Below are 14,201 nucleotides of genomic sequence, written 5' to 3'. Positions count from 1 at the left end.
TGAGAGTTTTTGAACCAAGAAGTGATCCTAGCAAACATCTGCTGAGCACTAAGCCAGGCCCTGTGTTAGTTAAGTGCATTACCTGAAATAATTTTATCTTCTTGCTGTCCTTAGTTTCACAGAGGAGGAAACGGAGGCTCAGAGAAGGCAAACGACTCGTCCAAGGACACACAGTAAGGGCAGGACTGGGAGTCCAACTAACGCGAAATCCAAATTGCCACTCTCTCCCTTTGGCAGGAGAGCGGGTGCAACTTTGGGATAGGCAGCTGTGCCGTTGCTGGGACTGGCCAGCAGGAGCCGCCAACCCTCTCAAGAGCAGGGCAGAGGAAAGGACTGCCCAGTCACCTGGGGCTGGGAAGCATGCTTCAGGTCATGGTCTCCAGCCTTTGGCTGAGATAGGATTCTTTGGGTCTTCTTTGACTGGATGCTCCTGTGACCAAGACTGACAATCAGTGTCAGGTCTTTTATTAAGAGAAATGCTGTGCTTCTGTCAAGCATTTTTAGAAGAGCTTATATGCATGGCCTAGCTGACTTCATGAATCAAAAGTGGCTCAGAAAGGTGGACCTGAATTACGCAACAAGCCAAAAAGGCTCTATTCATATACTGAGGACTCGCCATCAAAAGGAGAGTGAATATATTTTTCGTCCCGTGGCCAGTATTGAGAGGTCCAGTTTTATCAGCTTGTCAGTGTAGATAATCATGAACTAGGGGTAAGAAAGGGGGCCTCATTTCAGCCTGTTCATGTGGCATGGGGTGGCTGCTCTTCCAAGCATGTCCCTCTCTGGTACCCTGGCTCTAGTTCTGGCCAACCCTGTAACTACCCCCACCCCCCCACCCCCAAGGAAGCTTAGACATTCCAGAATGCACTGAGCACAACACTACCCCTAATCCCACGTACATGGAAATTGTCTCTGCCTCTTGCTTCGGAAGTGTCCGTTCACTTCACTTACATAAACACTGGGCAGATTTGCACCCAAGGCGTAGAGGGGCAGTCTTCTTCCCTTTATAAAATGTTCCCTGGCAGAAAGAGAGCATTTGGGGAAAAAATGAGGCAAAAGTAATATGCAAGGCTTAACATGGAGCCATCCTGGATACCCAAGGGATAAACAATCACATTTCAAGTCCTAGCCAGGCCAGCAGCTGCAAGAAGTTGATAAGGATGCTGCAGATAGGGCTGCGGAGCTGGGGGAAACACACATTAAAGCCTCTGAAAGGTCTGATTTTTAAAAAGAAGAAAAAGAAAAGGAAGCGCCTCCCTCTGCTTTTTACCGTCCCTCTAGTTGCTTTTGCATATTCTGTGCCATTTAAAGAATTACAGATGGGTTCTGCCTAATGCTGTATGGCTGCTGTGGCTTTAATCATTCTGTCATTCTCACTTTGCAGAAGGGCTGAACGTTCCCCCCCCCCCCCCCCCGGCCCCACAAACATCCCAGCATTCCAGGTGTGCAGGGCACAGAGGCTGGTGTGCTGGTGCCGCTCTGTCCTCCATCCTGGAAAATGGTTGCTGATGATTTCCGGGGTCAGGACAGCAGCACATCGTTTGGGAGAGATGGTGTGGTCTTGCTGCAGAGGCCCTCCGCCTCTGTTCCTGCTGTTCCTTCTCTCCTTCTCCACCAGTTTCCTCCCACCCCATCCTGTCCCACCCCGCTAAAAAGGAAAGCTAGGCTCACAAGTTCCATTCCGAACCCGCCTCTGGGGACTCCGGGTGTGTTGTGTGTCGCACAGAACTAGAGGCCGTGTAGCCTTTTACGATACGTTCTCAGCAGATGACAGTCAAGTGTCGAGAAAGCGTTGTTGTTGTTTTTTTGTTTTTTTTTTTTTAAGTCATCGTTTGTACAAAGGCACGCTTTAGGCTGTGGGGCAGGATGTGGTGGTAAAGGCTGCAATTCTTGACCCTGGAGCCCAGCAGGCCAAAGTCAGGAGCAGAACTCCAGACCCCCAGGGCACAGTGTCACAGAGCAAGAGAGGCTGTTAAGGGGTGGGAGGGGTGGGAGAAAGAAGGACCGTGTACTCCAGTAACTGTAAACAGCCATATTTTCAACATAATTTACTACAGGTCTCTGAAGTGTATATAAAACATTTTAGTGCAACATTTTACAAATAGTTTTCCTTTAAAAAAACAAACAAACAAAACCAAATCAACAGCTCTCTACATCATGCATGGGTAGTTTTCTTACCCCACCTGTTTTTTTCAACAATAAACGCAGAGAAACCATTGTTTGAAAAGAATATGAAAACCTGCTACAGAAACACCCTGATGAAAGAGGGTGCGGGTCGTATCCGTGTCCGGAATGGGCCTAGCACAGTGTAGTTTTTCATTAATGCAACATTGTAGCGTAGGTAAATACGTCCAGAGAACCAGTTGGCAATTTTTCCTCTTCTGGTCCAATGCCCCGAGCTCCGGCAGGCCATGTGCAATGAGGTCTCCCAGCCACTGGAGGGCACCATTACCGCTCATCTGACACCACATTTCCATAGAAATGGCCAAACAAGGTCCTGGGGATCTTCACAGAAAGCTGAAAAGCTCACCCTTTGATGGTATCCCCCAGCCCAACAGAAAATACACACGGGAAAAAAAAAATTACTAAAATACTGGCTTCGGTTTCTTTTCTTCCTTTCAAATTTCCTGTAACCGCTCCACATCTTTAATTGTGTGCATCACCTACTTTTCTATACCTGTGGGCAAGCTGGGCTCTTAGTAGTTACACAGCCAGTCCCAGCCCTCCGGCATCTTTCCCTTCACACAGAGGAAAGCCGGGCATCTTCCCTCAAGCACTCAGGCTACAAGGCAGGGGCCGATTTCCCACAGAAAGCCCACGTGCCTGTAATGAAGAAATGGGGCAAAGGACTGCCTCCTTCCCCCACCCCTGAGCCTGACTGTAGCCCCAAAGCGTTGCTGCAGCATACATAATACATGGAAATGAGCGTGTTAGGGATTAAGGTGTGGTGCCTACACAGGGTCTCAGAGGACAGTACTGGTGTGCGGGGAGGAAGAGGAGACCGGTCTACAACATAAGCCTGTCCGCTACCTTGCTTCCCCTGGGCTGCGGCACAGCAAGGCGTCTGGTGAAAACCCAGGCCACCACCTGTGCACCCAAAGACCCCGATGCGGATGGGCACCCGCACGGCCTCCCGTGGAGTCTGTTGCGTCTCAGGACAGACAACAATCCCTCTGCTCAGACTTCGCTCCGGAATCCCCGGTGGCTTTTTCTAAGCAGGGTGTACCTTTGGGGTTCAAGATGCAAGTTCCCGGAGGAAAGGGGATGGTGCTCTTGGCCAGCAAAATATAGGAAAGTCAGGGCACGCTTCTCCCCTGGGGTGAGCAAAAGGGCACAGGAGCGGGGGGGGGGGGGTGCGGGTGCTAAGCACCCTGCTCCATAGTGTGAATGAACAGGGCGACTGGGGCCTTGTTGGGCTCTAATGGGCATTCGAATAAAAAGCCACCGTAACCGTGAACAACCAAATCACCTAAGACCACAAACAAGATCTAAGAAGGGGAAGGGCAAAACCTTACACCGGCATGAGGTGACTCTAAGCCGAGAATAGGTGGTCTGCAAGGGTTACAGATGGGCTGTGTCTGGACCTCTCCTAGGCAGATAGTCTTACGGCAGTGAGACACATGGAGAGAGAAATGGTGAATGAGAAAGACACCGTTACCTTGGAGGGAAATCTAGTTGGAAGGAAGAAGAAAAACCTAGTCTTCGTATCTCCAGGGTGGTGGTGATCTCTCCCCTGGTCTCCAACTTCCAGGCTCTGGAAACCACCGCCCTCCCACCACCGACTCCTGGAGGAACTCAGCGGTCTGCCGGGCCCCGTGCCCTCCGGTGTAGGGTGCATACGGTGGGTGCTCGGGCCCTGTGTGTTCGGTTCAGCACGGCCCCCTTTTCAGGCCCACTGGCCACTTTCCTTTAAGAGTGTGGCAAAGCACCTTAAAATAGAAGCCCACCCGCGCACAGTTACCAGTCCGAGGCCGCTCCTGCGAAACAGATCAAGCCAACAACTAGCCTTGTTTCCTTCCTTCTCTAATCACTGGCTTTGATCAATCTGAAAGTCAGTGGCTGCTAAATGCAGCCTTCTGTCCAGGTTAGCCAGCAAAGCGTGTGCTGTTTGGGGCTTTCGACTTGTTCTCCAACAAAGTTGTGGGTTTTTTTTTTTTTTTTTTTAATACGTAATTTTTTGGCAAGGTTGGAACGAAGCCTACTTTTGCTTCCCTGACAGTCCGGTCGGGCATCGTCTACTCTAATGGGGTTATGCAGGATTCCTCCCGTACGTACACAGTTCTTTGAAGCAAAATTCAATGCTTTCATCTTGACTACAAAGTGGTTCCAACAACTCCAGCTGAGGGAAAAGATAAGATACAAATTGGGCCCGCATGACACATAATTTTCAAGTCTCGTTAAGAAAGTAAAAAACGTTTGGGCATGTTTCTGATCCGTGAGTAGTATTTTCAAGTATGCAGAAACAAAGAGTCCTGGAAGAGATTCCTTTGCACCAAAAAGTCCGTCCTCCCTTTGGCCATCGGCGGTATGTTACGGGAAATTCGTCCGCAACGTTACGGAACCCAAAAAGGGTAAACCGGAGGGATTTAAAAAGAGTCCCTTACAAAGAATAAGAACCCCTGTAACATCTATCTGAGAATACGATATAAATCAGTGAGTAGATGTGGCATCTGGAGCTACTCACTACATTACCAAAAACAAAAACAAGAAGCCTAATTCTGCAGGATAAGGACATCTGCTCCAAAACAGCTAACCGACCACGACTGCCACCTAGAGGCGGTCTGTCTCTGTGCCGGATCCGGGACTTGGAACGTTGCTCAAGTCTGACTGTTGGCTGCCAGGAGAGCACCCCAAGAGTTGCAGCGCCGTCTGCACGCCGTCCGATCACAGAGCAAGAGGCAGGAAGGGAGACTGTCAGCTCCTCCGCGGCTGAGGGCCGCTGCGGTCCCCTTAGTCTATGGCTCCTGGGTGGATACTGAGCACAGGGGGCTCCAGGCATGTGGGGGAGTAGTTGAGGTGTGGTTCTTTGATCCACAACAGGGGCACCCCATTCTTCCCGTCGGAGCTCTTGCTGGAGTTACGGCTCTTGAAGCGCACCAGCAGGATGGTGATGATGAGGATGCCGAAGATGGGGAAGGGGTAGAAGAAGACAAAGTAGAAGAGTGCGTCGTTGGAGCAGATGATGGACTGCAGGGTGGAACCTGAAACAGAGGCAGGACAGTGAGGGCGGGGAGCCTGGACCGCCCGCCTCTGCGCCTCAAGACCTGGCCCAGCCCACCCGCAACCCCCGCGCCCACCCTGTCCTTCCCTTGCCGCTGCCAGGGGTGGGGGGACCACCCTCCTGGCCGGGTTCTCACAGCGGCGCCTCCTTCCACTCACAGCTGGAAGTTCATTCAAAGCGGTACCCCCATTTCCCACCGGGAGCCAGGACTGCGGCTTGGAAAGTCATATAAGAAAATGTAGTTTATTGACCGTGAACCCAGCTGCCCCTACAAGAAGATGCTGACTGCACCGAGTCCGCACCTCCTGCCCAGTGGTGTTTCCCATGTCCCTTGGCACCGAGCTCTGCTCCAAGTGGGTTTCTCTAGGAAGTGACACATTCTCTCCCCGCCAGCTTCTCAGAGCAGTTTTACCAGAGACGATGGTTACTTGAGTAACCGTAGCAGTGGTTAACATTATCAACTGAAATGCCATTACGGACCATTTACAAGTGTCCAAAAGTGTGTCTGTGGCTACAGAATTCATTCTGGATATGGAAGAGGATGGAACTGGCCCCCCCTCTTCCCAGACCCACAAGGCCTCAGCAGGGGCCCAGCCCCTGGTAACCTGCCCTTTTCCCTAGAAAATAAGGCTGCTGGCTGACCACCACGTTCTATGAAACGTAATAAATAGGGGCATCCACGGTGGGCAGACAGGTCTAAACACCTTCCCTTGTCCTTTTGGGTCATGCACTAGTTTGTCAGGGGTCTGAGCCTCATTTAGGCTTTTCTCTGCATTCTTTTCTACTGCACAGCTGTTGTCATCAGTATTATGGAGAAAACTCAGCACATGCTTATTAGATTTCCACAGTACATGAAATCGCTGATAGTTCCCCGCTCCACCCACTTTTCACTTACAAAACCTCAATTTCATATGGTTCCATCTAATCAACAGGAGGTAGTCAGAGAAAAGAAAAAGCTGACAAAGCTCAAACATTCAAGTCAGAATTACCTAGTAAAATGCATTGGCTGAAACGGAAACGAAGTTACAGTTTCTAGCAGATTCTGTCTTTCTGCGTTCCAGGCTAATTCTACTGTAACAAATACCGCCTTCAGTCTGCCATGTCCCACGCTCTGACAAAAGGCAACTGTAAGAGTGCCCTGTTAGAACAAATTATTCAGCACAGCCATTATTTCCTCTGGTCTCTGTCCATGGAGTTCCTTGATCGGGTGAGAAGTCCGAGTCCTGGACCAAGGGAGCAGGGCTGCCGCTAAGCCCTTCCCAGATGCCCTGTGGCATCACCCACTGCCCTTCTACTAGATGGTTCTCCCAACCATGCGACATCCCCCCTAAACCTCGAAATCACCCTCCAAAATACACATGAGCCAAGAACACAGACCGTACTCAGGCTTCATTGTTTGTTTGTTGTTTTTTTTCTCCCTTCTTATGAGTCTGAAACACGGTAACTGGCTAAAGAGGGACCAGGCTGGCTATGGAGCCACCAGTAACACCTACCAATATACTTGGACGATGAGCTCTCACTAAAATAGAATCTGGTGGGACATCAGGCTTGTGATCACTTTAATTCCTACCCACGTGGGGCAGTCAAGGGTCAATTCCACGAACTGGTGTTTCAAAGCCGAAATGCCTGGGACAGGTGGGAAAACCACTTACTGAGCCGTAATCGAGCTCTGATTTCATTCTTCCAGACCACTGGAATCAACAGTTGGAACCAGCAGGGACCTCCTTCCCCTGTAACCTGGGAAAACTCACTTGTGTCCAGAACACGGATGCCGATGGGGGCCGACTCCTCCTCCGTCAGCCGGTACCATTCCTTCTGGGGGCCGGGCAACCACTCCTCCACGCGACACGAGTAGTTCCCCGTGTCCCGGGGGCTGGCCTGCAGCACGGTGAGCCGGTAGAGCAAGGGGGAGAGCCTCTGGAAGCGAAGCCGGCCCTCCCACGGGCTGCCTTCTGGGCCAAAGACAGCATCCGGGCCCACGCTCAGCAGGGCCGTCCGCTCTGTGAGGTCCTCTTCTTCCTCCTCGTCCCCCTCCTCCTCCTCCTCCTGTTCTCCCAGGCCAGGGCCTCCCCTTTCCCCTCCAGCTTTAGTCCTCAGAGAGTACCAGGCCACGGCAAAGCGGGAGTCCTGACTTGATCGAGAAACGATGCTACAGTCCAGCTGGAAAGCTGCCTTCTCGGACACCGTGGCATTGGGGACCACCGTGTCCACCTGCAGGGCGGCGTCTGGGGGAGGCGAGGGGCAAAAAAAGGAGGAAGAGGCTGTTTTAGTTTCTCTGCTCAAAACAACCCGTGTGTCCATCACTAAATACACTCTAGTAACACAGTAACATACAATACACATCTACTACTGGAAGGAGTAAGGCAGTAGTACGTGGCAGAGATGAGGAAGGGCCCAAGGAAGATGGCTAGACTACAGGAGAGCTGTGCACCCTGTGTGCCACTGTATGCAGAAGAAAATGTGTTTGTTCAGACACGTGGATTTGGTTACATTTACACAAAATATCTGTGGAAGAACTCACAAGAGGTGGTAACACGGCTGCTCATGGGAATCCAGGGAGGAAGGGACACTTACTTTCACTGTAACCTCTTGCAGTGGCTGAAGGGTCCCCCCAACCCCAAGATTCATGCCTATCTGGAACTTCAGAATGTGACCTTATTTGGAAATAAAGTCTTTGCAGGTGTGATGAACTCCTACTGGATTTAGGGTGGGCACTACATGCAACGACCAGTGTCCTGATGAGAAGAGAAGAGGCCACACAGAGAGAAGGCCGTGTGAACTGGGGCAATGCAGCCACAAGCCAGGGAATACTTGGGACCACAGAGAAGCTGGAAGAGGCAAGGAAGGATTCTTCCCTAGAAACTTCAGCGGGGGAAGCCTGGCCCTGCTGATAATTTGCTTCTAGACCACTAGCCTCCAGAACCATCAGACAATAAATTTTTGTTGTTTGAAGCTACGGAGCTTACACTAATTTGTTATGGCAACCCTGGACAAGGAATTCACCCTTCAGCAGTTCTGGAGTTTAAACCGTGTGCATGTAGATGGTTACCTATGCCCCAGGGAACCGAGGAGGTAAGTATTCTCCAAGGACTGAAGCCCAGCCATAGACAACAGACCCGAAAGTGCCCCTCACCTTGAGCACAGACCCCAGAAGGATGTCCCGGACAGCATCTTCCCGACAGAGATTGGAGACACAAAACAGCCGTGGAGAGGTTACCCAAGCGGGTGAGTCAGACCTCACAGACACCACCGGGCAGCTATAATCTCTATCTTCATTTTGCTGCCTCCCCCCTGCCTTTGTTTGGCTCACTGGGGTAGGTACTCAACAAATAATCCGTTCCCTCCCTCCTAAATGGCCTGTTTGGCCCTGTTGATGAAATGCTCGCAAAACATGCCAACATAACAGCCACAAAAGCAGAGATACCAAATCGGATTCTGCTTGGATAAAGACCAAATAGGACCACTTCCCAGGTACTGTCCTGGGCTTTCAATGAATTGGCTTCATGTCGCTCACAGGTGAACACAAAGCTGGGCGCCCCCACCTTTGTGGGGCTCTGCCAAGCCCCCGTACACCCCCATCCAGAATCTTGGTGTGCGTCACGGGCACCTGAAAGCTCAGGACCTGGGTACAGGTGGTGGGAAGAGTGCCTCGGCCCAGCACCGGTGGGGGAGAACACGCTGGAAGGCAACGTGGCAGGGTGGAGAATACCCTATCATAGAGACTCCTGCTCCCTTGCACGTCGGTTTATCCTTCCAGAGATCACGGCTGACTGTGTCCCGAGCCATCAGAGAGGAATCCTACAGATTAAGGCACATCCTAGGGCACCTTCGCCCTGCAGAGCCTACCAAGCTGGTGTCCCAAAGCTCCCAGCGGCTGGCCAATGTGATGCCACGCAATGGCAAGATGGCAGAGACCCCGGAAGGGCCTCTTCCCCACCTACTCTCCCTTTGCTTTCTTCTCGTCTGAATGCTTACAATGTAACCATTCACTTTTTTTTTTAAGTTTATGTATTTATTTTGAAAGAGAGAGAGCAAGCCTGAGTGGGGGAGGAGCAGAGAGAGACAGAGGGAGGGAGAGAATCCCAAGCAGGCTCCACAACGAATAGGGGTTTGAACTCAAGAACGATGAGACCATGACCTGAGCAGAAACCAAGAGTCAGGCGCCTAACTGATTGAGCCACGCAGGTGCCCCGGCACTTAACTTTTCATGTAAATTTCCTGGCTCCTTCACATGCTTAGTGATGACTCAATACAAGTGTTTTGAATGAAACAGGCCCACTTTCCCGTGTCCTCCCCCCACTCCCTGTAGCATGTCTCTCACTAATGTGGTGGCCCGTGTCCGTCCCCTTCTGCCAGAGGCCAAACCATCTCCCTGTGCAGACTTTAGCACTCTTTCCTGCTTCAGGTGTAAGCCACAAGAAAGAAGGGTGCTTCTCCCCCTCCCCTGTAGGTTAAGCTTCAATGCAGTGGGCAGTCCAGAAATGTCTGCCCCTGGGCCACCTGGAGCCCTGGTTTGGCAACGTGCAAGTGGGCGAGCCTCCGGGGAGAAGAGCACACTCAGATGCCACGTCTCTGCCAATTTACCTTTGGAAGAAGACACGCGGCAGTTTCTAAGCAAGGCGAAAAGAGAAAACACATAAGCTCATGGCAAATAGGAGTAACCCCAGGCAGGGGTGATTTCCTGTCCAGCTTCGGCAAGACACAGAGCAGAGAGATAATGCCCTTTCCTGTAACAAAGGGCACGTTCACTCTCAAAGTGTGTGTTCCATGACGCATGGGGTGAGCACGGCTGTGAGGCCCCCGTGTCCCACCAAGGCAGACAGCCGCTCCACGCAGGTGTGGAAACATGACGAATGCTCCCACCAGACCACCAACAGAGGCCCTGGGATGCTCAGAAAATGGGCAAAACGGAGCGTTCGCACTGGCCCAGCCACAAAGTTCATTCCTGCCCCACGTCCGCTGCAGGGGGAGGCACTGACTTTTCGCTCTGACTTGAATGAGGAGGTGATATTGCAGAGGACACAGGAATCCTGCTCACCTCTGCTTTAATTATGGGTTTAAATGTGTAACGATCATTATACCGAGTAATTATGTGCATTTAGCCACTTTAGGAACAACGGTAAGGACAAGAAAAGCCACACAGCGCAGTCAGAACAGTCGTCGGCACCAATAAAATTATTAGGAAGTGAAAGACTAAATTTCATCATTTTCTATTTAAAGCACATGAATCCATTGTTTTCCACTGAAAACCTAGAAGCCCAATTTTTTGAACCGCACGACTACTGTTTCAAAAGTTTTTGCATATCTACCACCTCCTGAATCTGAATGTATTCTTTAAAGAGAAAATTTTCTGTGTTCTGCAACAAGTGAAAAATGTTACTCTAGCGAAGAGACAGGATCACCTTAGGCCAAAGCCAGATGTGCAATTTCCCATTCGCTTAGGGGAAAAAAAATCTGAGACAATTATAAACGCAAAATGTAAATGCTCCTATGTTTAACCTCAAACAACGTATTTTGCGCAGCGCAGAAAGTAGGACACTCACGAGGGGAAACGCCCAAAGCAGTGAGGGCCTGGGGATGTGAAGCCTCACCTGGCCGCATGACAGTAACAGCCATCTGCCCGGCAGTGTCCTCTGCCCGCTTATACCACACGCCGCTGGGGCTGGGGAGCCACTCCTCCACACGGCAGCTGTAGGTCCCGCTGTCCTGCACTGCCACGTTCTGGATGAACAGCCGATACACGCCGGACGAAGGACTCTCCAGATGCAGCCGCCCCTTCAGGTTGTTTTTGGCCGCCTGCTCTCCATAGTGGAAGGTGGCCTCGCGACTCAGGCGGGCCACAGTCTCCCGCTCCGGGTGGTTGGGCTTCCACACAAACCACTCGACCACGAGCTGGGACGCAGCGCTGGTGCGGTTCAGCACCACACACTCCAGCTGCACCTGCTGCGTCTCCAGGACCGACAGATTCCCCTGCGCTTGGCTGAGCTTCAGGCGGCTGTCTGGAAAGGGGAGGAAAGACACATTAGCAGCGAGGCACAACAGGTGCTTGCATGCACGTTTTGCAAACGCAGGCCGACGGCTGCCCTCCCTGTGCTAAAGGGCAGCGGCACACTCCATCAGCAGAAACACTTCCGGGTGGAGCGCCCTACACATAACGCGTTCCTGGATCGCGTGTCCGAGTGCCCAGACCGTCAGCAGTTCATGGTAACAGCTGTCCCCCAATTTATATCTCGTTGATTCAGATGCACAGAGGAGGACAAGCATGAGCTATGGATGCCTCCACACCCAGTGACAGCAGACCATAAGCATACAGCTGACCAGAGGGGTGGCTGCGAAGGGACAGGCGGGAAAGGGCGTGCTGAGACCCCCTTTCAAGCCCAGAGCAAATTTTAAAAACTGACCACAGGATGGCTAGAATACACCGGACTGTCCACCACCAAAGAACTACAGAGGAAGCAGTTTAAATATGTCCCCGAGTTGGCCTTAGGAACCGCAGTCCTTGCTTTCTCGGGTTCCCTCTCGAGGTGGGAACAGAACTGATCTGACATTAGTGAAGAAAAGGCCGATATGGATGGAACCAGTGACTTGACAGCTCAGCCCATCAGATCCTCCTCTAGAGAGAAAAGTGTCGTTAATGATGGTACACCCAGATGACAGGCGTGTAATTTCATAAAAGGTCCTAATGAGTCTATCTGGACCAGAGAGATCAAACAGCTACAGAACTGCAGGAACACCTGGGGAAGGAGACCTTTGGAGTGACATTTGAAGAGGGAGAGGGCCGCGCACCGTCACGTTTTACTTTTCACATTTCAAAACTTCCCGAGTATTTTACAATGGAAGGCAATACCCTTTGGTATTAAAAGGTCAAAAATTAAAAATAACAGAAAAACTGTTTTAAATAACTGGTCTCCCCAGAATATACATATACGTGTGTGTGTGTGTGTGTGTGTGTGTGTGTGTGTGTGTGTGTGTGAAGATGTTAACTCTAGTTGTCCTGGGTTGAAAGATTATTTTCTTCTTTGTGTTTTCCAAACGCTCTAGAAGCATATTCTTTCTCATCAGCAAAAAAAAAAAAAAAAAAAGGAGAGGGCTGGTGTGTAGAGAAAGGAGAAGCAGAGGAAGGAAAAAAAAAAAAAAGAAACGAAAACTCTCAACTGAAAAGGAGGAACGTGTTGTTTTAATCAGGGTCTTGTGCGTTTTCTGTTTATGGTGTTAATATTCCCCAGAGATGGCTCTCCCTACACGGATTTTGACAAACATCCTTCCTGCCCCAGTGAGCTCACTGTGGGTCTGTAGTCTCAGACGGGGGGAGTCCCTCAATAAATTTAGGATCCACCAAGATTCTCTTAGTTTCTGCACAAACAAGTGAAGGGAAAGGATGACACATCTGGTGGGCGGGGGGATCATGTCCTCCCACCAGACAAAGTGACCAGAACTGAAAACAGACAGGAAGAACAGAAACCTAAGAGAACCTGTGTAGGCCAAATGACAAATGCCAGTTTTCAAAAGTCCCAAGGACTGGCCTGAGATCTCTGGAAATACCAAGAGGGACCAGGCAGACCAGAGCTTCCTCTGCAATACGTCAGCAGAAGGGTTCCCGAAAGTGCCACTGAGGGGGGTGACAATTTGCACTGGGACAGTCTTAGCAATACAACACCTGGAGGGAAAAGAGGGGGCCAGGCCACGTCCAGGCCTCTGCATCTGGTCCTATGTGCTGTCTGAACAAGTGTTTATTGAGGCTTCCTGGGAGACAAGCCATGGGAACAGAAAGGTAAAAAATACACACACACACACACACACATGCACACGCACACGCACACGCACACTTCTATATATAACACATATTTCATGATGAGTGAATTTCCATATGTATAAATACGAATAAGCAGCTTATAATTCCTTACATATGAATAAGTAAAGAAACAGAATGCCAGGTGGGGGTGTGTGCTAGGCAGGGGACAGAGAAAGGGGTACAAAGTGACTAGGATGCTATTTTAGTTAAAATGAGCTAGAAACACCTCTCTGAGGAAGAATGAGATAAATGAAGATCTATGGTCAACCTGTTCCAGGCTAAGAGAACAGTAACTACAAAGGCCCTGGGGTGTCCAAGGAAAGCAGCCATCTGTTCCTTATTCAATCAATATTTATTAACGGCACCATGCCAGTGGCTGAAAATACAAAGACACAGCCCTGTCCTCAAAGTGCTTAGAGTAGAAAAGAATTGCAAACAAATAATTGTTACATTAGGTATCTTATAACGAAAAAGGAACCTCTGGTGATATGGGAGAAAGCATGGAAGGCTTCCTGGAGGTGATGTCAAGTGAAGTCTTGGGGATGGGGTAGAGACAGGGGAGAGGCAGTGGGAGAGGGGCGTTCCAGGCAGAGAGGACAGCACATAAACGAATGCATGGAGATGGGACTTAGGGTAGCACCCCCGCCCATCAGGAAGGACAGGCAGCGACAACAAATCACAGGCCACGCAGATATGAGGGATGGACAGGGAGCTTAAGGCTACATCAGGTGGGGCGTAGAGCTCTTTAACAAGGGGAAAGGGAGACTGACGGGGCACCCTTCACATGTGAAAAGATACGACCCAAAGTTATCCTGGGCTGTTCCAGGGGCAGACCTAAACCTGGAGGGAAATTACATGGAGGGGGGTTTTCCACCCATGAGGCCTGCAGATGTAGAAAGCTCCCCCCACCCCGGGAAGCATTCCAGCAGAGGTCAGGTGCCAGCCCAGTTTGTCAGGCAGCAGAATGAGGGCCGCACCCACAGTCTGAGAGGAGGCAGAGGGGCAGATCGCTTTGCAGACAGGGAGGGTTCCTGAAATGGGTAGTAAGAAAGAAAGGGGAAGCAGAGGACAGAGACTAGAAAGTGCCCTCTGGGTCAGAATGCTGGCTATGGAGCTGGCGCCAGACTGAGCTCCGGGGTGTGACCTGCAAACCCAAAAGAAGACCCAGGAGCTGCCAGGGACCCTCCC

At 50.8% G+C, this 14,201-nt stretch overlaps 1 protein-coding gene across 3 annotated transcripts in view; it reads right to left on the bottom strand.

The window, feature by feature from the left end:
* Nucleotides 1–2,033: 2,033 nt before the first annotated feature.
* The window catches only part of IGSF3 (immunoglobulin superfamily member 3), a 93,614-nt gene continuing 81,446 nt past the window's right edge, over nt 2,034–14,201 (bottom strand). For all 3 annotated transcript variants that reach the window (XM_047871838.1, XM_047871840.1, XM_047871839.1), the window contains 3 exons: nt 10,813–11,220; nt 6,973–7,446; nt 2,034–5,201 (listed from right to left, as the gene is read on the bottom strand). In XM_047871838.1, coding sequence (XP_047727794.1) covers nt 4,951–5,201; nt 6,973–7,446; nt 10,813–11,220 — 1,133 coding nt within the window. In that variant the 3' untranslated portion in view covers nt 2,034–4,950. The remainder of the gene's footprint in view (nt 5,202–6,972; nt 7,447–10,812; nt 11,221–14,201) is intronic.

The sequence above is a fragment of the Prionailurus viverrinus genome, chromosome C1, assembly GCF_022837055.1.
Source record: "Prionailurus viverrinus isolate Anna chromosome C1, UM_Priviv_1.0, whole genome shotgun sequence".
Classification (NCBI taxonomy): Eukaryota; Metazoa; Chordata; class Mammalia; order Carnivora; family Felidae; genus Prionailurus; species Prionailurus viverrinus.
Note: the sequence above shows the minus strand (reverse complement) of the source record. Positions and strands in the feature narration are given on the sequence as shown.